The following is a 24,710-nucleotide window of genomic DNA, read 5'->3' on the forward strand; positions in this document are numbered from 1 at the left end:
TTGGGACTTGGTGAGGACTAGGCTGTTTGTTTCGTCCTCATATAAACACACAGGTATGAATGATGAGCGACATTTTTTTCTCAGGACTAAATTAATGTCCATCCATTCTATACAGCTCTGCTTACTATATGCTGAACTGGGGGGGTTGGAATTCAATTGTTTTCTCACGGCCAATCTTTGCCCAGTTCAGAACGGTGGAACCTCTAACTATGTGTAGATCTCTGGGCCTGATTCAGCAAGGATCTCAAGTGCCAAGATGCACGCAATCGGCCAATTGGTGCGTACTGCGCATGGATCGCGGTGCGCGAACTAGTCACTGCGTTCGGGAATGAGATCGTAGTGTGTTTGCAGACCCATGGCAGAGTTATTGATAGGAAGTGCCGTTTGTGGGTGGTGACAAGGGGGGTTGCCGGGGCGAACACGGGCGTTCTAGTACGTTTCAATTTCAACAGCGTTGCAGGGGCGTGCATAAATTAGCCACTGCAATACCATACGTAGCCTGAGGTCTCATAGCTTGCGCTGAAGTAAGCAATTCCTGAGTGAGGTCTGACCTTCCTGAACTGTACATCTGGGTCCGATGTTACTGATTGTTTCGCTATTTTGACAAAGTATACGGATGTGAGTACGGGGAAGTTGGCGTCCTTAGGTCAGGCTGTGATCGCAATGCGATTGCAAACATTTACATATCACCTCTGGTATTAGCAACTGCGTTGCGTGCGTGTAAACAGAATTGTGATCCGTAGTGAATCAGGCCCTCTATCTATCTTTCTATATCTCTCTCTCCATCTCTATCTACACACATACACACACTGATCTTTCTTTAATGTCACCATTAACACACTGGTAGCTTGGGCTAGTTACTATGGGCCAAATTCAGACTTGTACACAAACCTGATGGTTTGGATAACTTATGTACAAGTCCGATTGTTAGAGATCTGTGATTCGCACTACGCATGTGCAGGTCTCTATCTGCTAGTACGCTCGCAGTGCTTCTAAGCCGTTTTCTGGCAGTACAGAGGCCAGGGTCTGTATCATCTGATGTAAACTTCCTGGCTCCAGATGAGCAGTTCCGGCAGCCAGTCTGAGCCACGATGGTGATCAGAAGCTGATGGTGATCAGAAGCTGCATATGCAGCCCCCCTGACAAAGCTCAGACGCCTCCTGCAGCATTAGAATATTTTCTCATTGTCCAAAGACGCAGCAACAATGAGAAGAGCGCACAACTCTGAATCAGGCCCTAAGTACAGCAGAGAAGGATTTAGCGAGTAACTCCACACAGACTGTAATTATGATATTTTGTATCAGACGTACAGAATGGTTTCCTGCAGATGAAGGGCAGAGCAGTGTACAGAGCTAGATGAGGAGTGTGGAGACATTTGTTGGAGTCTCTGCGAAAACTGACATTATTATATTTTTAGGTTTCGACTCACATTTACACATTTTAATCAGTGACACAAAACACCAGCAGAACAGACTACAGTACTCACATGTATTTATATTTATGCTAGTCATGTACAAACCTTATTTATGTCCGATTACAAACAGAACACGTAACAAATGCCACTAATTTGCATTTACTGGTTATATATGGATGACAGGAATAAAAGGTATACAAATATTGCAGCAAATGCCCCTTAGATAACTCTTTGGACAGTTTAGATTTTTGTGCTGAGACCTTTTCTCTTTGCAGCCCATTCATCAGGTTCGAGGATTTGACCCATTAATTTTACGGAGATGCTTACTAGCTCTATCTGACATAGATTGTGCAATCTCAATGTGTATTTCTGACAGCAAACCAGGTATAAAATGCTAAGTTTCTTTCTCAGTCTTGTTGGTGAATAAAAAATGCTGAAAACCAAACAAAACATTGGACACGGGCATACGTCTGTAGAACGTAGCTTCTAGTACTGACCATGTGACTGCCAGGTCCTCTCACCTCCTCACTGGTCCCGGCACCATGACATGTCTGGAATAGGCAGAGACACTCACATACTGCCCCGAACAGTGAGGTGGTCACAGAATACAGCACAGCCAGCCCTTTACAAGGCGGTTACATGATCACACCGAGGCCTCTTTAGAAACCAACTGGGGAGCTCAGTACAGTATGACATCAAAACACGGCATTTATATATTTGTCACTTGCAAAAAAAGTCAGCAGATAAAATCTGAATCCAAGACACTACAGATATATTTTTGCATCTAGTCACCGAACACTTACCCAGGGACCCGTAGGCACACCCATCATATCTCTGAGCCACCGATGACTTCCCTAAAAGGAGAGATGAATCAGAGGAAAGAAAGAGGGCGAGTGAGCTGGATTGTAGATTACGTATAAAGTATTTGTACGAACGTACACACATACCTCCCAACTGTCACAATTTAGGTAAGTTGGTCTCAATTCTAATGGATTGTTTAGATGCACAATGCAAGGATGAATACTTAGGTGAGGTAAGCACTAAGGGTGACCTAGCATTGCAGAAGCACTAGGTAGGCCACACTGGAGATATGCCACTCCCAGATGATCATGTGGCCTTGCCCTTTGCAGGGGGGGGGGGGGGGGGGGGGAAATGGCCTTCTCCCGATGGGGAATCACAGTATGTACACAGAAAACACTCTCCTATACACTTCTATTACATCAACGCCCGAACGCTCAGAGGTAAAAAAAAAAAAAAAACACAGGGAGGGAAAAGGCAACACAAAACATATGTCGGATAGTTAAAGACAAAATATGTAAATATTGAATAGTCAGTAGAGAATAAATTGCATATATTTTTTAATATGACTGATAACAGATTTTAAAACCTGTAATGCTGGGCATACACTATGCAATTATCTGCCAGATATCTGTCTGGTTGGGATGAAAACCTGGTAATGTATGGGAGCAAATGACAATCGATTATATGGTTTTACACACTGGAAAACAGACAAAAACGATTGTTCAAATTGGTTAAATTTTTTTTATTTAACCAATTTGGCTGAGCGTTAATTTTTGTCTGTTTTCCAGTGTTTGTGAACAAATGTTCGATTATCATTTTCTGCCATACATTACCAGATTTTCATTCCAACCAGCCAGATTGGACAGATATAAAACAGATAATTGTATAGTGTATGCCCAGCATAAGGGTTTTTTCTCGAATGTTTAATATTTGTTACTTTTATTGACTATGTGCACATTTCTAGAGGGTGTTTTTTTTTTGTTTTTGTTTTTAAATAAAACATTTAGAAGTTTCTTCTAAAAATGTGCTCTTATTTTGTCTTTAATTATTCACATCCCCCAGTTTTTAGTACAACAGGTGACCCATGAAGCATAGAAGAGATAACATTACAGTTTAGTTTCAGAACACAACACTTGGTGAAGCCTCTCCGCTAACTGACGTGACTTATGCCAACTTAAAACCACATCATTTGGTCATTAATAAATCAGGTGTGCACATGCTACAGACAGAGTTGGAATACTGTTAAAAACACTTACTATGGCGTAAAACCATGCAAGAAATTAGTTTGTATTAAATTGGCATTATTAAATAATTAGTAATTCAGGAAACCGTATGTAACGTAGTCTTCTCTGTCTGCCAAGACTTTTACCAAGCACCTAAACTGCATGCAGTGCTGCCCACAGTACTACCTGGGCCCCGGAAGGCATCTTACCGAGCAGTGAGGCTGGAGACGGTAAACATTAAAAGCAGAAAAATAAATTATTAATCTACTGGTAGCACAATCTAATGCAGTTACAGTTCATATACAAGGTAATTAACAACCTTCTAAAGTTTGTTTTGTCCTCTAAAGATCCAAAAAAATACAAATTTTCAGATACGAATCTTAAATGGTAAAATTGGTCTTTTAACTTTCTAAGAACTACAGCAGAATGATTTTTTTTAAAAGGATTCCATCATTTCTACTGCTGCCGTGACTTTTATAGGTCCATAATTATATGCTTGTCTACTGCCTTATTTGTGTAGTGTATCTAGTTCCATAGCAGCCTGAGTCATAGGGCAGTCAAAGCTAGGTCTTCCCAAGTGTCCTGGTTCTTCCAGTAGACTCCTCCATCTACCTTTTACACACTATACTTTGCGTCACATATCTTATACTACTGATGAATAGAAATTAGCAGGACAAGCTGGACTTCATTCCTCAAAGATGTGGATTTTGTGGCTTAAACAATTGTCATGTCACAAGCGTGTACTGGTTTTCCATTTCAAAATAACGCAAGTCCTACACGGCTTATACTGCCATACAATAAACGGATAATCGTTCAGACCCAGCAGACGCATAACAGTTCTGAACTATTATTGTTTAGTGTATATACACGAATGTCAATTGTGCAACACATGAAAACGACTGAAAACCAGTCGGGATCATTTGATTATCAAAAATGTTTGATCGCCCCGGCAGTCGTTCTTCCATTTCCATTACCGTCATCATGCCTAAACATCAGAGTGTATGGAGATACGGGAAAATCGTTTATTCGCTCATCCCCTAATTAGTGTTTGGTAAGATCTTGTGCTTAATCTTGTGGTGTATGGCTTGCCTTAGACACCTTAGGCCTGGAGTGATATACCCAGATGTGATAGTGAGATTGGTGAACTGAAAAGAGGTTTATATTCCAGAATTCTCTCTATATATGCTTTATTCACAACACTCAATCTGCAGGTACTGTACTAATAATCCTATTTCATTACCGCTAGTAATATCATCCTTTCCTCACAGTAACACAGCTATAGACTCCTTAAATTATCACTACAGTATATTTATCACTATCTTTAAAAAGGCAATTACATTACTAATCCATGTGCACATTCCTTTCTATGTCTTCCTACCTGTCTCATCATTTAGAGCTCCCACACAATTCAGCAAACCGGCTTCTTTCTTGTTCTTTCTGTATAAACAAGGAAAAATAAATACATAACTAGATACATACAATCATTAATGAAAGACATTTCTTAAGATGGATATACACCATACAATCTATACATCGTCTAATATATCTTTCAAATACGGATCAGAACGATATATCGTACACATCGTATAGTGTGCATGCCCAATCCGTAGTTTCCGGCCATTGTTCATCGCATCATCTGCTGTGCTGCACGTCGGATGGGACGATGCGATAAACGATGCAGTACACATCGTGTAGTGAGTACGCACAACCGCACCTAGTTTATAGGAAAAGCGATTAACTGTACACCATCCCGACATAGATATAGATATATATTTCCGTCATACAGCAGACTGAAATGTGTATACGCTCTATATCGTGGATTCTGCTAAATTGGAATGACCGCCGTGTCGTTTGTTACATCGCATAGTGTGTACCCAGCTTTAGCACATACATATAAGATAGTGTAATTTTTGGTTGAACTAAAGTTGGACTAAAAAAAAAAACATTCCTACCATTTGAAATCATTAAACGGAAATTCTAAAAATGGTTTCAAAATGAATAATAAAGTTGTTGCAACAAACTAATGCGGTCAGTATTTGCTATAAATACAAAAAAAAAAAACCTCCGAATTATAATTATTTCGGTCATACATTAATAATTTTGTGAAAGTCTCCTTTAAAAACCAAAAAAAAAACCTAAAAACAAAAACAGAGGACAAGAGAAAAAGACAAAAGGAGTAAAGACAAGTGCTCCAAATTTTAACATGTATTAACATTGATATCTCCCCTAAAGCATTGAGAGAAGCAGGCTTTGACCATTCTAGAGAAGTTGGATCTCCTGTTAAATCATAAAGCACCGCCAGCAGAGTGCTGTGGCATCTGCAAGACAACCGATATGGCTCCCATTCAAAGAAAAAAAATGGACTTGTCTAGAAGAGGACTTTCCCCTCCGCAAAGCACCCACACACAAGAACTCTTAATACTGGCACTCTGTGCTGAGGCACTCAGGATCAGGGGAGGAACCAATCCACACAATGACATTACAGACAATGTTATCACGCCCAATCAGCAGGGACAAACGCAGAAGAGTTCATAAGTAAACTGCATTCATATACATATATGGCCAAATCCAAGGTCCAATAGAGACAAACCTCATTATAAGGCATTACATAGCTAGACTGTATGGTCTTTTGGCGAGGGTTCTCATTTATATTGTGTACCCATGAGGCGTTACTGATCATGGTATATTGATTTTTATACAGACTAAATAAAATCATAAATGGGTGCACACCAAACCGATGATGATGAAACTAAAAACCAAGTTAATTTAAAGATCTCAAACCTTAAGCCTCCTAATAAGGTTATCTGGGCACCTAGAAATTTCAGGGTTGCATAAAATTGGATTTAAAAAAAAAAAAAATGGATTTATTTTCATTTCAAATTTTTTTAAATAAACGTTTAAAAATTTAAAATGTTTACTTTAAATTTTTTTTTATAACAAATCCTATTTAAAACAAATAAATCAGTTTTTGATTTTTTTTTTTTTTTAATAAAAAAAAAAAAAAAAAATACAATTTTTTATGCAACCACCTGCCTAGAATATATAACAACACGATCACAAGTAAGGAGGGCTGACAGTATGCCATCTATAAAGATTTGCTAGACCATTATATGAATTCTAATTGACAAAATTATTTTCTTCATGTAAAACAAATAAAAGATAAAAAAAACATAGATAGATAGATAGGAGATAGATATTATATATATATATATATCTATCTATATCTATCTATATATCTATCTATATATCTCAGGGTATGCAAACCTATGTCAGTTAGCAATAATACTGGTAATATTCTACATTCAGAATGTAATAAACCTATTTGTTGCTAATATGTATTTAATATACAGTTGCAGATGAGTAATACTGTGATGAAACTACTCAACGGTTACATTTTGAATATAGAAAACGGTATTACCAATATTACTGATAACTGACAAAAGTCACCTGTATAAATCTATCCCTAAAAATTGGGCTATCATGGAGTATTTTGAGGAAATTAAATTAACTGTAAATAAATGCTGTAATTTCCTTTTTGCTCTATGGCAACCCTAAATGAATGGGACGTAAACAAAAAAATACGTAAGAAAAAAAATCAAAGTCAATCATATTAAACAGTGAGAGTGCAAAATGTAATTTCTTATTGAATAGCAGTTTGAAAAACTACCTCCAAACTAAGAATCAACAGAGGACACATTCAGAAGACAATGCTGAGAAAGGTGTGAAGTGATGACCACCCCTTGCTACTTTGCAGAGATAGTCAGCTGAGGCCTCAGCCCTAAGCAGTTAGGAGACTTCCATTGAAAGAAAAGTGGAATATACCTTAGGTAGGAAAGTAGTATTAGGTGCTAAAACCACCTTGACCGTATAGATGTTCTTTACACAATAGGAAATTTAATCCTACCACTCAATGGACAGACGTGATTGTTAGCAGAATATACCTTAAATGGAAGCTACTTGAGGAATGGATCCTTCAAGGCACAAATAGATCAGACTTTAGGACAACACTGAGAAAATCCCAAAGTGCCACAAAAGACTAAATATGAAGACAAATCGGCTACACTACTTGAGAAGAGGAAGAGCACACATCTAATCCACACTGGAAAATATCTTTGATGTTTTCATTAGATGTATTTGAGGAAGTGTAAATTTCCATACCAGTAACTGATCATGCATACACCACCATGCCCATAGCAGAATGCCTATGGTGGAAAATGTCACAAAATGTCTATATTGGAGGTTAGTTGTCAGAACTGAAGTTGTTGTGCGCATCCTCTGTCTCATGGATTTTAACTGCCACGAACTTCATGGGTTGAAAAGGTACAAAATTATACTTTGCCTATAGGAATTGCATCGCCTAGGCTGTTATGTTTCGGGTGATGTGTTACACTCTTCTACAGTTTCCATAACAGAATGTTATGTGAACCCACACTCTGTGTTCAGCAGAAAGCAGCTCCAAGGCTTTACAGACTGCAATAAACCTCCTAGCCAGTCTATAGGTGTATAGCATATAGCAAGCAACCAGCTTCGAAATTGCATTTATCAAGTACATTCTATAAAATGATAGGTACTGTAGAAGCTGATTGGTTTCTTTGGACAACTTCTCCACTGGTCCACTCATTTCACTGTTTGATACATCAACCCCACAGAACGTTGGGCGACTACAAGGTGCCAAGCAGCTTCCATATCACTCATTAAGGAGGAGATTCAGTTATACTCAATGTCCTGGAAGTGTCTCAAGTGATATGCTGCTGTGCACACTTACACGTATTATCACACCACTAATATTCTGGAGCCACATTGCGCAAGGCTCCTAAAGGACATTGAGATTAACTAAATCTCTGCCCAAGTGACAAATTCTAAAGTACATACGCTACTCCAGAGAGGACCACAGCTAAAGACAGGACCACCGGAGCCCAGGATACCGGATCACATCGCCGGAAAGGTAAGTATACATGAATTGCTACTTAATAAAGCAATACATTGCATCGAACTGATGTGATATATAGTGAAAAGTAACAATTAATTTACACTAAAAACTACATGAATAGACCCCTAAGGGTTTAATTTAATTGCGGGCGATGCCCGTGACGTGCAGATGCAATAGTATGAAAAATCCAGCAACGGCACAACAAATCACGCCATTCTTCCTCAATTTACCCCTGAAATCACCCCATGGAGCTGTGCACAAAAATTGACGATCTTGGGGCTTCCATAACTGCGATATACGCACGCATTTGCTCGCTCGTAATTGCAGTGACCCCAAAATGTGATGAGACGCTAACTGCTAACCACACTTGTGTATAATGGTTAGCTTGTATCCCTCTTTACGGATTTCCCTTATTTTAGTAGTCACATGTAACATAACAGATTGTGTCAGCTCTTACCTCCATTTCTTCCAGAAATATATCATTAATGCAAACAGGTAGAAAGAAAGGAAAACGCCTGCACAGAACAGCATCCCTCCAACATACGTAGTCCCTGAGAAACAAAACACAGAAGACATGATCAAAGAAAAAAAAAAGAGAAACCTAATAAATGATCCCCTAAATTGTGTACATACGGCTAATTGCTGGGCTGACCAAGACTTCCAGGGTCTTCTGGCGACTCCCATGCTCAGCAGGAGTATCTAAAAGGCACAGCCATAAGCATTAGAGGGAACAACAGCATGTAGACAGGGGCTGACAGCTAATGCTTGGGGCAAGATGTGAAAGTATCACCTGGATTTATTGGATAATAAGGCAGCCCCCCACCACAGGCTTCATCCTCAGTCTTCACAACAACCACAACGTAAAAACCACCTTTTGAAAAATCCTTTCTCTGGAAGACAGTATTAAAAAGTACAAATAGAGAAAAAAAGAAACAAAAACAGAAACACAATAACTGTCTGTGTGCAGAGCTTAGGAACTAGTCAGTCATATACATGAAATCAGATTCATAGGAACTGTCCCAGCAATATCAGTATGCTCTTAGGTTCCTAGGCTCATGGCTCTGATATACAAAACAATTAAAATATATCAGGTATCTGGTCAGGTAGTCAGCAATTCAGAATGTCGACATGGACGTTAGGTTGACAAACCAAAAGTGTTCATTCTAGCAATCTGCACCTGTGACAACCCGTGCAGTTCCTCTTTCCTGCCTGGGGTGTCGCTCTCTGGTGCTTCTAGCACACTCTGGTCTGGTTCTCAGCAGTTTGTTGCATCACCTGAGTATGATAGCACCAGAGCAGAGAGTGACACCCCAGGCAGGAAAGAGGAACTGCACGGGTTGTCACAGGTGCAGGTTGCTAGAATGAACACTAGACCATACACTTAGGTCGATATGGTTAAAATATTGACACAATGAGAATGTCAACATTTAACAGGTTGACACCAGAATGTCAACATGTTTTTTTATTTTTTTAGGGTTAGGTTTAGGCTAAAACAAGCCTAAACTGTGGACAAACTGATCGTGTCGTCATTTTAAGCAAGTCAACCTAAGTGTATGTCCACATATTGGTTGTCGACCCAACGACCATGTCGATATACAGAGCCTAAGGAAAATAGGAGGGCTGGATTGCACATCCTAATTTTAAATATAATAAGATGCTACCATGCTGATACTTGTAGTTGCATGCATAGACATACAAAACCTGTCAACATCTTGGTGTCAAACTAGTTATACTACACCCACTAGTAGATTTACCGCTAGGCTACCAAAGCGGGCACTTAGAGCCAGGCGGGTCCCAGGGGGCCCGCGGCAATGTAGGGGCCGGCAGCCAGGCAGTACTAATAATGAGTCACACTGAGTCATTATTATAGTATTCTGTGGCTGACCGCAAGGAAGGAGGAGCTGGTCTGGGTGGAGGAGAGGAGGGGGTCCCACCCATTCTTATCACTCTGCCTGTCACTAGACAGCCCATGAGCCAGCCCCTTCCCCTGAGTCCCCACCCCCTCCTCTGTCTATTCTATAGTGGCCCTCCTATCCCAGAACGATGCCCGAGACCACGTCCCCTAACAACAAGACCCTGCCCCTTCCCCTGAGTCCCTGGCGTCCTCTCTGTCTATTCTAAAGTTACGCTTCTATCACTGAACAAAGGCCATTCCCCCTAACATCAAGACCCTGCCCCTTCCTTTCTAGTCTAGCCCATGGTCTCTCTCCTTGAGTTGCTTCCTTTTCTATGCCTTGGAGACCAGCAGGGGGTCACACAGATCCTGAGGTAAGTAAGTGGCAGTGTCATCTAGGGGGGTGGTATATGCATGTAATAGGGAGGGGTAGGAATGTATTTTAATTCTGTCTATGGTGGGGGTGGTGTATTAATTTTCTGCGTGTGTAGGAGATGTATTCATATGACCTGTTTTATAACTTATATGTGGGTCACCAGTGTTCTCTGCATTATATGGCGTGCAGTGATGCTCTCTGCATTATATGGCATTTACTGTGATGCTCTCTGCATTATAGGGCGCTCACTGACGCTCTCTGCATTATATGGCGCTCACTGACGCTCTCTGCATTATATGGCGCTCACTGACGCTCTCTGCATTATATGGCGCTCACTGTGACGCTCCCTGCATTATATGGCGCTCACTGTGACGCTCCCTGCATTATATGGCGCTCACTGTGACGCTCCCTGCATTATATGGCGCTCACTGTGACGCTCCCTGCATTATATGGCGCTCACTGTGACGCTCCCTGCATTATATGGCGCTCACTGTGACGCTCCCTGCATTATATGGCGCTCACTGTGACGCTCCCTGCATTATATGGCGCTCACTGTGACGCTCCCTGCATTATATGGCGCTCACTGTGACGCTCCCTGCATTATATGGCGCTCACTGTGACGCTCCCTGCATTATATGGCGCTCACTGTGACGCTCCCTGCATTATATGGCGCTCACTGTGACGCTCCCTGCATTATATGGCGCTCACTGTGACGCTCCCTGCATTATATGAGACTTCCCCACAAGACCACACCCCTGCACGCCTTTGGCGCGCAGATAGTCCCTTGCTTGCAGTGGGGGCAGGAAAGCATATTGTTGCACCTGGGCCCACCACTCAAGAGTTCTGCCACTGCGTTGACAGGGTTGTTCATTGGAGTGTCCGTGTGTATTTTTTACTTCCGGGCCCTGGCAGACTGTCAGCTCATTGATTCTGAACAGGTGCCAGGTGCTGCTCCATCTCCTCTCCTGCTCTCCACTGTGTTGTCTGCCTGCGTGTGATGTGACACAGAGAAGGGGGAGCTCAGAAGTTAGAAGGTGAGGTGCGCCTGCTGCCTTTGATTTTACTGGGGGAAGAGGAAGGCGGTGCAGGTGTGGGGTTTGTGGCGCTTGCCAGTGTGGAGGATGGTCAGGGTGCTTTGGGCTGGCAACACCCCTCCCCCCTCCTTACACTGGCAAGCACCTTTACTGATTCCAGCTTTTACCTACACTCACCTGTTACAATTGGGTGGTTGGGGGTGGGGCGGGTGCAGTCCATTTTGGGGGGTAAACCTGGCACATCAGTTAATGTAGACTTAAGTCCTTCTCTGTAATATCCATATATCTAAAAATTTTCGATTTGGGGGGGGAACAGGTCGGGGCGGGGCCATACACTTACTGACTGGTGGGATGGGGGGGGATTTGGAATATGCAGATTAACTGGGAGGGGAATTGTTTGATGAAGGGGGGCCCCAGGCAGAGGGGGAGGAGGGAGATGGAGACACTTGAAAATGTTAACATAAAAGTAATGTAATGCAAAAGGTATAAATCACCTGAACCGTGATAGCAGCTTTCTTGGTCATTGTTTGATACATGCCCGTAAAAGCCACATTGTTATCAAGGTCATACACTGGGCACTGCAAAGAAAAAAAATATATGATAATGGTCTCCTAACTCTGAAGGGTAATCTCTGAAATCTGAAAGGTAACTTTTCGTGGCAATAGCTTCTCAAAAACATGTAACATAGTTCATCAAATACTCAGTACGGACAACATTATAATTTGGCATCATCAGTACTTCCACCTGCATAGATCACACACAGGGGCATATTCAATTGTCCGCAATTTTTATTTTACCCCGGCGCCGTATGCAATATCAGCCAGGCACAATGTTATTCCTAATCAATTTTCCGCAAGCATTTCAGCAAGGCACAATAATGTTCCTATAGACATTACCGCTGCTTTTTTTCCAGCAGCTTCGTAGCAGTTGCAAAGATGGATAAATCGTTATTTTACAGGAAAAAATGCCGTCACTTAGTTCATAACCCCTGGGACACCTCACTAATAATTATTTAGGCAATCGGAAGTTTTCAACTACCGTAGCTCCATTAGGCCAATAATTACATGTCATTATTGGGGTAAAATTCTGTAAAGTGCTGAATAATGGGGGTGTTGTATGGATGGGACAGGTGTTCTAAACACTGCAGGTGAGAGTTACATGTGTTTTTTTAATTTAAATTTAAAGTGGCTTCAAATGACTCAATCAACTTGTTGCCATGTTTACTAGAGATGAACAGTTCGGTTTTACTCTATGTTCGGATCTCAAAAACAGTATCTTATTGGCTATTCGGCTCTCAGGTGTTTTAGATAGCCAATAAAATAAATCCAATCTTACACTAATTTGGCGAAAAGTACAGAGTTAAAACTGAACCGCTTTCCTCATTTTTATGCACCCCAAATTTACCTACAGCATTTATTTTAACGAAAAAAAAAATGCTTTATAAAATTTTTTCACTGCTATTAAAAAATGCACATATATGCCATATAAGCCATTTTGAATTCAACGCCCTATTCAAATGGTTCCAGTTTTCCCACCCAAAAAAATATATTTTGGGTGGCGAAAACACATAGGATCCGCCTTAACGCCCTGGCTGCGATAACGGGGCTGATTTCCGGGCATTTCTCCCCCCCCCCTATATATTTTTATTGGCGACAAATAATAAACATCTACAATGCTATCCAACATTTGATTTTTTTTTTTTCTTTAGGGCACAGGCTATTCCACCCATTTTGGCAAATAAATTATCACACCCAATTTTTTTTCACTTGTATAGCTCGAGAATCTGGAACACGCATAGCAGCGGTAATCAGACATTGAGCGAGATAGCCACATTTTTTGCAGCAAAAATCTTGCCACCAATTGAATATGCCCCATACAGTACATTTGAAGACATTTATTGAAACATGTGCAGCGAAAAAAAAAAATTCAACTTCTGTCGAGTGCAAAACACGGACCAGATTGCGTTTGAAAAGCTACGCGGCAAGGCTCCTAAATAAAAGTACAAACATGAGTGGAAATGGTGACATTAGAAACAATTACATGCTTTGAAAAGCTTTAGAACCACCAGTAAAAATGCATGTAAATATGAAACCAATAGCTATAAGGTCATAAACCCATAACATAACACACAACTCCATAATATAACCCAAACCATAGCCATTTTATACAAACCTGAATATCCTGTATAGAGATGACAGAGCAGGGGAATGCGGACGGAGAAGAGACTTTTACAATCACGGAATCCACTTCCGCTGGGAAAATATATTTAAAATACTGCAAATGGACAATAAGGAACAGGAAAAAATAAATAGAGGTCAGACATTAATATGCAACACAACCCTTCAAACTATCTTTCCATACAAACAAACATACGTCCTTAGGTGCAAAACACGGACACGCTCACAGCTAAAGTATACAAATATCGGGACACTTCTTACACATCTGTTCCCCACAGATGGATACGTTCCTTAGCAAAAGGAAAATAAGGCAACAGAAAGTTCTTAAAATTCATCATATTTACTCACAGTTGGACTAATTTTTTTTCCTTTTAATTGAATTTAATAAATATATCCTCAACTATTACATTGAAACAAGGCCACAACTCATATGTAACATGGCAGCAGGAAGTAATTAGCAGTCCACCAACAATAAGAAATAAGCGATCATTAAAGTGGAAATATCTAGAAAACATATATGATGATTAGGTGTACAGTCAGCTATACATGAGCCACTTTTCTGTAATATAGACAATTCCTCCTTGCACTTTTTTTCATCATCATATACCTTATGTCAGTGTTTACCTGGTACCCCAAATGTCAATGCCTGTAACACTTTCATTTGTACCCCTTGATGTTTTTTTTTTTTTAATGCCAACACCATACATTTTACATAGATTTAACTCCCAGTAATGCAGCAAAGCGATATGTTGAATTAAACTTAAGTTCTCATTGAATCGGTCAAGTAGCCCTGGGGTACATGTTCCACAGATTTAGAAATCTGATCTATTCTTATAAGCGTTTCGCATTGCAGAATTCATCCCTAGCCCCGCTATTGCCTAATTAATACTTAAAGTCTCTAAACACACTATTAATCTACCTTCTATTCCACAGTATGAAAGCTATTTTCTCACTTCGATCATTGATATAAGCTGCACTATTTCTTGTTACATCCCCAGTCAACTACACAAAATGCAGAGCTAAACTAGACAATAAATAGCCACCACTCTGCTGTACTGGATTCCCATATGCTACCCTTCAGTACAACAGGGTAGGGAGGGAGGCGCGCACACTTTCTAAGGAAGGTAATGTGTAACACAGGGCAATCCAGGCATGCATGGTTCAAGTACACAACATGGGGCTGTTTCAATTTAACCTTCCTCCATCCTTCCCTGAGATGACACAAAAAGGAGAGAAAACTTACTCAGATCTGCAAGAAGCAAAAGGAAATCAGATCTTGCAGCCACAGCCCGTGGGCATCGCCTGTACCGGATTTCTCCCTGAAGGAAATGAGCCAAGGCAAGCAGAGGATGCTAATTGTCCTCCTATAAGACAGCAAGACTACACTTCCCAGGAGCTTCAGAAAGCTTAAAATGGAGCTCTGTTCTTATCATTACATTAACACCCATATGCATATGGTTGCTTTATTGCACCGTTATCCTTCTCAGCTTCATAAAAACACCAATACTACCTTGGTTCATCTCTTTATAGCCTTTAGAGCTGCAATAGCTCGGAACTAGACAAGTTCTTATTCCCCCTACCCTTTTCTAAGATTGCTGCTAAAATCCAATTTAGTTTTACAATGGAGACAATGGGCGTACTGTAAGCTACTTGCAGGTTCTCCCCTATTGTTAACCGATTTCCGTGGCATGAGTGGGATGTGGTCTGGAAGCTGGCATGGGACTAAACACCGAAGCCTATCATCAGCCACACACCGAAATTACCGACCGTAGGTGAGCCGGGCGCGCTTTGCCGCGGGGAGGGGTGAGGGTTAGGCACCCCCCCCCCCCTCGGTGAAGGTTAGGATTAGGCACCCCCACGGGAGGGTTAGGTTTAGGCTGTGGGGAATGGGGGGGGGGGGGGGTGGTTAGGTTTAGGCACCCCTGGGGGGAGGTTAGGGTTAGGCACCCATAAGGGAGGGGTTAGGGGTGTTATTTACCTTAGTCGGGGTCTTCAGCTGCCGGCCTTCCGGGGTAGGTATTGTGATTCATACCTATTCCACATGAGTATGCTATAGGAGGGAAATGTCCTTCACCTTTGGGTGCAGATCATGGCACTAGTCTTTCTCCTTCCAAGTCAAACTTAACTCAAAGCGGTTTAGAGTTTGTAATGAGTATTTTAATAGCCATAGGTGGACTGTGATGCTCACTTGGCTTTGTATGTCTGTACCCACTTTCCCATGATATTTTCCCCTTCCTTCTTTAAAAAATAAAGAAAACATTTCTTTATAGGAAGAAGATTGGATACCACAGAAGCCAAAGTCTCTGAGCTCTGCAAACTTCAAGCTGTGGCTGATCGCGGACTGCCCAAAGTTCTAGTGGTGTGCCCAGGATCTGTTACTCAGTATTCCTGGCCACCCAACTGCTGCCCACAAGCCAAAGCTGCTGCATTAATAAAACTAAATTCTGTAACATCAGAGAATTCCCAAATAAGAGAAATACCAGGGTACTGCTCTGGGCATTCAGCCCCTCCATTTAAACTTCTTGATTGCACTTCAAACCCTGCCTCCCTCCCCCATGCTTTTCACAATTGTAAAAGATTTCCTCTGTCATGTCCCAGCTTCTCCAAAGCCATCAGCCACCTTACTACAGAGATTTCAAGATATAAAACGGAATTGCTGTAGAGGAACCGGTAACTAAAGGTGCGGGAATGAAGTAAGGCGAGGTTCTCTGCTGCCTATAGAATGCTGCAGTATCAGACAGAGTTCTCACCCTGCCTCAATGCAGGGTGAGAATATCAAGGCTACTAAAAGAAAAGTAAAAAAAAGAGATAGAGATATAGAGATATATATACACACACACACTTTCATCAAGTACCATACAACTTTCACATGCAAAAGTCCATATATGTTATTCAGTTTACCTGCGATCGGCTTGGCGGCCGGCAAGATTGCGGTGCCAGAATCCTGACAGCCAGCATCCCGATTGTAAGTATAGCGGCCCAGGTAAGCTGTTAGCCGCGGGAGGGAAGGTGGGGGGTACCGGATGCCGGCGCTTGGGCTCCCGGCAGTCAGAATCACAACGCCAGCATCGCGACAGGGTTAAAAAAAAAAAAAAAACTGACAACGGCCGGTAAGTACCCCAACCAAATCCCTACACCTAACCCTCCCTGCACCCTAAACCTAACCTCCCCCCTAGTACCTAACCCTAACCCTCCCCCTTGCCTCACTACTTACCTTCGGGATGCCAGTGCCTGGATTCTGACTGGTGTCTGGATTTCGGCACTGGCATTCTGAGCCCCAGTATCCAGACAGCCAGCATTTCATTTACCTTCCAGTTATATCATACAGGGGACATTTAATTTAAACTTTGCACCAATAACTGCATGAGTAAGATGAACTATGGGGATCTAACCATGTTGAAAAAAGTAAGTCATCTCCTGAAAGGTTCATTGACAAACATACTCTATTTTCCAAAGAATGTAAAATCAGGCGTCAACTGTTTAACAGAGAACAGCAAAACTGCTGCATACAGTGACATCTATAAGATGTTAATTACCCGTGGGCACTCATCTGGTTGTATCCAGAGCGTGTAAAGAAGTGCCTCTTGTCTTTAACAGTCATCTAGTCATTAACTTCCAGATGCACAAACACAATACATCAGAAAATAGACAACAACATCAAACACAGACATAAACCTCATCTTCACCTAATAGAACAACATGCACTTGCCACCTCTTAAACATTATACCTGAGGCTGAGCGGGAGTTGCACTAAAATTGAATGGTTCTGTTGTCCTACAAAGATAAAAAAACCTCATGAGATTCACTCTGATACAAAACACATGTATCTACATACTAAGCATCATACCAAGACATGGCTTCTCACCGCAGGACAAAACTCTCCACATGTGTGACACGCAAACCATAGGTGGTGTTCTTTTCTGACAGGGTGGATACATCCACATAGAAGGACTCAGTCTCTGCCCTAGTTGGTGGTTGGCACAGGGTGCGCCCAACATCCTGGTATTGGTAATTACGCTGGTACCTAAGGAAGACAGGAATGTTTGTAAATATTATTAGGTCTCCTTAGGTGTGTATTGAGAAATAATGTGAAGCAGAGCATTGTAGAGTAGTTTACAGGGAAAGCAAATACAAAATGATCATTGCAGCGTGATCGTACAGTGCCAGTACAGCCTGGCAATTGGAAGATGTACCAGGGTAAAATAAAAGGAAGAATTGTAGCTACAGTACTTACAACCCCCTTAGGATAAGTGGTACTTGAAAGGACACCACAGCCTCCTTCTGACGAACGACAAAGAGCAAAGGCGTTCCTTTCTGTTCAGACAATACTTTAACAGACACTCTCACCCCTTCCGTCTAAAAATAAAACAGTTAGGACACTGTTATAGTAATTGGTAAAGTTAGAGATTTAAAATAACTGTACAACTCTGCAAGCTAACAGCCAACATTGGCACATTCAGGTTATTCAAACACAAATCCAAACACTGATTTACACCCAGTAAAATTTGCATCTAACTGTAAAAGACGCTCTTGGAAAAAAAAAAAAAAAAAAAACACTACAAGGGGGTGCGGACTGTAAAATGCACAGCCTGATTTACAGGGGTGAGGAGGGTGCCAGCTAGATTAACTCTAAAATGAAGATGTAAAATAGAGCCTGCCGTAATGTGTATGCTGTATGTAAGAGTATGCAGGATGCGCTAGGCATGCACAAAAAGTGTTTATATTTCCACCACTTGTAGTGAAAGTCTTTCTTCCCTTCTGATTATTTTTCTTTTCTTGCTGAAATTAATCACATACACATATATATATATATATTATTCTGAAACATTAGTGACTTCAACACACCTTTTGCTTTAAATCCAAACAATTTGTCCCTAAAGCTCTGGTAGGCGTTAGATCAAGCCAATGGCTATAGCCAGAGAAATAGATAGCTAAGACTTAAAAAAAAAAAAAAAAAAGAAGTTGAGAAAATAAAGTAAAAATATATATTTTTTTTTCTTTGCAATCAATACATTTTAATTAAAAAAAAAATTGATTTATGGGCATATCCAATTGCATTTAACAAATTAGTGCCATGAAAAAAAGTTTGGTTTGTCCAAAGCAACCAATGAATTCAGATCTCACAGTGGGGCATCAGTAACTGTGAGTAGTTTGCAAATGCCATAAAGGAGTCTTAGTTACCATCCGCAAAAATAGGCGCAGAATATTTCCTCAGGGGAGGTCCCTGAAGTGGGCGTGCACCTTGAAAATGTGCCTAAAGAACAAGTAAATGCATTTGCGCATCTAAAAAAAAAAAAAAAAAAAAGCGTCATAAATAAACATTGACAATGCCTATATGGGGATTAACAGAAAGATAAAATATCTAAACCACTACTGGGCAAATGGCCTGTTACCCCAGGATTTATAGCGCAAAAACAACCCCAATGGACAATATTGACCCTGTTGAGAAACCCATGAGAAAGGAATCTGTAAGGAATAGAATTATACACAACTACCAGTCAAGCCAGCCAACCCTTAGTAGAAACATCGTAAGCACATAGGAGATATTTGTTTTCTCTTCCTCATTGCCTAGAACTGCTTCTATAAACTTCACCTAGAAATGACAGCACTGCAAAGTCACCTCTGCTGCTGGCACACCTCACAGACAGTTTGCTATGAGTAATCAAGCTTTGATAAGTATCTATGGAAAGGCAGGGGAAAGCCGTATAACAGCACGAGCAATAGTGAACTGGTGCAGCCGTCTGATAAAAGAGTGGTGTGCACTCCACCCAGAAAATATAAAGTCTCATTAATTTAAATATTAATTAGATTTTGGAATACCATGCCGACGAAGAAAGGGGGGAAAACCCCCCGCCAGCCAGCCCCTATTCAATTCCCTAAACCAGCTATATCCAAAAATGAAACACTCACAACTCCTGTGAAACCCTCAGGATCTGCGGTAATGCCTTTAACAATGGGATCCTCTTCACAGGCAGGAGTGAGTCTGGATTTAGACCCGTCAGCTCCCCTCACTACCCAGACAATGCTCCAGCTGTTTACTGCTTTTCGTACGGATATCCTCACAGGTTTGGAAACATCAGTCCAATCTCTCCGAGCAGATCTTGTGGGAATTGCGGGACGTACAGATCATTTGGAGTGCAAGATGCAGGAGTTGGTGGAATCCCACAATGACCTTCTCACAGCTCATTCTGAGCTACAGACCGAGATGACTTCCACCAGAGACAGTGGCAGGCTGGGCCGGGGTGCAGGGTGCCATGTGCCCCCCGGGCCGCAGCGTCATGCGGCCGCGGGCAGTCTGTGTCACAGACTGCACCGCATGTGTAGCGCTGACGGACATTGAGGGACCACTGCTGGGGGCTCTATAAAAAGGGCAATACTGGGAGTACTGCATAGGGGGGAGATTACAACTGGGGACACTATTTAATGGGCACTGCATAAGGGTTACCACTATTGGGGGCACTGCATGGGGTGTGGACTGCTACTGGGGGCACTATATAAGGAGCACTGCATAGGGGGTACCACTACTGGGGGCACTATATAAAGGGCTTACTACTGGGGGCACAAGGGTCTCTGCACAGGGGGGACCACTACTGGGGGCACTGTATAAGGGGCACTGCATAGGGGGGATCACTACTGGGGGCACTACTGGAGGCCTGCATAAGGGGGTCCTCTCCTGGGGCACTGCATATGGGCACCACGACGGGGCTGTCCCTAATCTTTATTTTTACATTAATCCCATATGACCAGCCTCCTCCCTGGAACACATGGGGGGGGGGGGGGCGCCTTAGCACGCACGTTCTTCGGGCACCCTGGCTACACACGCTACTCCTCTGCCAGCGCCGCCTGCATGCATTTGCCCCCCAGGCTAAAAGTTGCCAGCCAGCCCCTGACCAGAGATAAGTAGGCAAACCTCGAGGACAGATCGATAAGAAACAATCTAAAGATCAGACGCATCCCAGACTCTGTCGCGCCTGGTGAACTTCAGGAATACGTGATCAAGCTCTTCCAGAAACTACTCCCATCAGCTTCTGAGCATGATCTGCTTATCGATCGAATACACCGCCTACCAAGACCAAGGGGGGGATCCTCTAACTTTCCGAGAGACACCCTGATTAGGATTAATTTTTTCCACGTTAAGGAAAATATTCTAAAGGCGGCAAGATTAACGGAAGGCTCTGACGCTTTGGGTGGCTTACAAATTTTTCCAGATCTATCCCCCTACACTTTAGCTAAAAGGCGCTCATATCACGCCATCACTGCTGCTCTCCGAGAGAACGACATCTCTTATCGCTGGGGATTCCTTGTCAAGATTGTGATACAATATGAGTCCTCCACATATGTGATTTCTTCTATTGAAGCAGGAGTCAAACTTCTGGCAGACTGGGACATTCCTATATCAGCTACTAAATCTACCTCTTCAGATTGAATTCTCCCGGACTGAAATGTCATCTAAAAGACACTGGTATGACGACTCCAGCTCTTGGCTAAGATACCTTTGGGTATGCGTCTATAGAGTTTTAGATTTGATGCATACCCGATGTCATATGGATACTGTTAACATTAGCCTATAAAGTTTTACAGATATGCCTCCAGGAGTCCCCTGCTTTGGCACTGTTACATATATACCCTTCGGGTCTATCTAAGGCGGATTGTTACGTTCTAGGACATATATTCATTGCCACAAGAGCAGCTATTGCTCAGAATTGGAAAAGTTCATCTCCTCCCCCCCTTTCTAAAATAATCCGTAAGATTAATTTTGCCTTTTTAATGGAAACTGTAGGGTTACCATATTCCTCTTCGATCTCTTCCCATTTAGTGAACTGGTCCAGTTGGTCCAAGTTTACTACAACTGGGGAAGGAGCACTACTTCTCCTGGAAACCCCTTAATTTCCTATCTTATTGAAAGGTTTGTTGCTGTCTCTTCTCCCAATGTTGTTTTATTACAATGTAATTATGGGGTATGAGATCAGTCTGTTGTTAATACTATTTGCTTTTTATATACTGTTTGTATGATTGGAAATGTTGTAATTTTTCCTGATTCCCTTCCCTCCCCCCCTCCTTTTCTCCTTTCTGTACCCCTTCCCCTCTGTAGTTCACGGACAAATTTCTAATAAAAAACTATTGATGGAAAAAATATATATTAATTAGATTTTGGGTAAACCTGGTAATGATGATAGACTTTACATATAAAAATATTGAACACTTTTTAAAACAGTAGTAAAATGTCATACAGCTAGTTATAAATCTGTTAAAAGTTTCAGGAAAAACAACTAAATTGTGATAGCTAGTAGTATACTGAAGCTTATAAAAAAGGTATTGAATGGACTGTATACTTCATCAGCTTGTATACTGCAGTCTCTCTGGATGATAGAAAAGTGCAAATACAAAAGAAGGTGGTATATATGCTACAGTGTCGGTTATATACTCTGTGTGAGAGATATGCCAGTTGTCAGGCCTCCGCCTGGGTCAGTAGAAATGGGAGCTTCAGCTCCTACCCGCAAGTATATTGTAGTCGGGCTGTCGAAGCGGATGATTGGCCGAGACTAGATCTTAGAATTCATATTGGGCGACGCCATCTTATGTTGCCCGACGACGCCATCTTGCGTCGTCAGCAGGAAACCATTGTGTGCGATGCTAATATGCTATTATTAACATTGTGCGACTGCATTGCTACCGCATATTGTTAAAAGTCCTAACATACCCCACACGCACATTAAATCATACATATAATATACAAGACGTACAACGCACAGTTGTGCCGTTTATCAAAGCACTCTACACATAAACGCACCACGCATATTAGCGACTCCAAGCAATATCCTTACACTTACATATACCGAAACTTATAAAAAGATTCCTCCACATTAATGGCTTAATATTAGAGGTTATATTAGCGAATACTTATGTTGTGAAATGTAATGTACAAGATATTTAAGGTATATAAGCTAGTAAACATATCATGTTTGGCACCATTCTAAAGCACTGTTTGTTTGCAGATTTCCAGTTCGACAAGCAAGGAAATCGCATCATGCGTTCGCAAGATATGAACAATATGAATATAGTGGTTAGAATGTGAAATTGTATGAAGTGTTTGCTTACTAGTTTAAACCAGTTCGGCGGAAAAACCACACAAAGCAACACTGGAACTGGGACATGCCCCTAGTGATGCTATATTAACTGTCCAATGACCTGCATCATACCAGAATGTCCAGGAGCAAGACCCAATGGAAACCAGTTATCTAGTTTCTTTGTCCTGGGAGGCTATATAGCTTGCATACTGGTTCTAGTCTACAGCCATTCTTTCTTGGATGACCACAGGCTTCTGGACTGATGACTGTTTCCTGGGACCAGTGCGCAAGTGTATGCATTGGGCTGTATCGTATTATGTATTTTATTGTCTTTGCGCTAATTGTGCTAGATGAAAGCGTGTAACTTTCTTTTATTACAATAAGAACTTTTGTGCGTTGGAAACACAATTATTGTCTGGACAGCGGTTATTTTTCTCTAGAGATTTAAGGGTATTCATAGGGCAATCGTGGAACCATTAGGCAGGTGCCAGCTCCAGAGAAGCAGCGCAGAGTCCCGACTGTAATGGCGCATACACACGGTCAGATTTTCTGTCACTTCTGAACGATAACGACTGTAAAAATCGTTCATATCTGAAACAAAATCTGACGTGTGACTGCAACGATGAGCGTTCCCGTTTGTCAGAGAACGATATCTGACATCTGATGTGTTTGTAGTCAGATTTGGACGATTCCATTCATTTTAATACTGTCTGAAATCGTTGGTAAAATCGTTCATCTGACAGATCCGACCGTGTGCTGCACCATAAGTTTGTGTGGATCTGTCTTAGTTATAGAACTCCAATAGGAGTTCCTTTGCATATTTGATTGGAGCATTGAAGCTCTGCCCATAAAATGAAGACTGCAGCAGTTATAAAGCTCTCCTCTACTTCTCCATAGTTAATTTGTATCAAAGCTTGATTACTTATTGCAAACTGTCTGCGAGGTGTGCTAGCAGCAGAGGTGAATTTGCAGTGCTGCCATTTACAGGTGAAGTTTAACTAAACAGTTCTAGGCAGTGAGGAAGTGAATTTATAACGCTCTGCTAAGGGTTGGGTCTAATCTAATAAAATATATCAAGTCTTGAGACTTGAGTGCGCTGTCAGATTATAATTTCTCAAAGCTTTAATACACATCCATACACTTTAATGCTTGCCAAGAGCAGATTCAGCAAAGCAGTTGCTAGGAGTTTGGGCTAATATATGCAGAGCTTACAATATCTGTTGATATGATCAGTTATGAAAAGAAGGTCACTGAGAACAATGCAGCCACCAATTAAAATATTCAGCCTGTGTTAAGTCAATGTTTGCTTGTGACTAGTCAGCCAATGTCACTGTGAAATGGCAAAGCCTTTCCGCATATTATGAGGGATGTTCAATAAGTAAGGTAACCAGACCCCTCACGTGTGTAATGTTCTCTATTTCATTCTAATTTCCCACCAGGCCAGAGCGGGAAAGACCACTGCTTCTTCTCACGGCCATTAGACTGCTCCTCATATCAGTCATACGGTCCCAACATCAGTTGTAAGATGGCGGGGCTGGCGGAAACATGGTCAAACACTGAGGTGCATAGTGTGATCAGATTTCTGCATCTGAAATTCATCGTCAAACCTGTTTCCGTGACATGACGTTATCACCGGACACCTCGACAAGTTGACGATGAATTTCAGCTGCTGATGTGCCCTTTAGACACACAAATCTGATCACACTACGAAGCCTCGATGTTTGACCGCGTTCCTGCCAGCCCCACCATTTTACAATCTATGTAGATTCAAATTACCAAAACATATTTTGGAC

At 41.7% G+C, this 24,710-nt stretch overlaps 1 protein-coding gene across 2 annotated transcripts in view; it reads right to left on the bottom strand.

Moving 5' to 3' along the window:
• SIDT2 (SID1 transmembrane family member 2) overlaps window positions 1-24,710 on the bottom strand; it is a 60,979-nt gene that overhangs the window by 32,605 nt on the left and 3,664 nt on the right. The window contains exons 3-13 of one of the 2 annotated variants that reach the window (XM_088456003.1): window positions 18,084-18,205; window positions 17,715-17,873; window positions 17,578-17,623; window positions 13,845-13,946; window positions 12,167-12,250; window positions 9,159-9,258; window positions 9,002-9,067; window positions 8,826-8,919; window positions 4,817-4,875; window positions 3,648-3,659; window positions 2,218-2,268 (exon numbers count right to left, since the gene is read on the bottom strand). In XM_088456003.1, coding sequence (XP_088312129.1) covers window positions 2,218-2,268; window positions 3,648-3,659; window positions 4,817-4,875; window positions 8,826-8,919; window positions 9,002-9,067; window positions 9,159-9,258; window positions 12,167-12,250; window positions 13,845-13,946; window positions 17,578-17,623; window positions 17,715-17,873; window positions 18,084-18,205 — 895 coding nt within the window. The remainder of the gene's footprint in view (window positions 1-2,217; window positions 2,269-3,647; window positions 3,660-4,816; window positions 4,876-8,825; window positions 8,920-9,001; window positions 9,068-9,158; window positions 9,259-12,166; window positions 12,251-13,844; window positions 13,947-17,577; window positions 17,624-17,714; window positions 17,874-18,083; window positions 18,206-24,710) is intronic. The other variant, XM_088456004.1, reaches the window with a different exon arrangement.

Source organism: Taudactylus pleione, unplaced genomic scaffold (genome assembly GCF_031769625.1).
Source record: "Taudactylus pleione unplaced genomic scaffold, aTauple2 ptg000683l, whole genome shotgun sequence".
NCBI classification, from domain to species: Eukaryota; Metazoa; Chordata; class Amphibia; order Anura; family Myobatrachidae; genus Taudactylus; species Taudactylus pleione.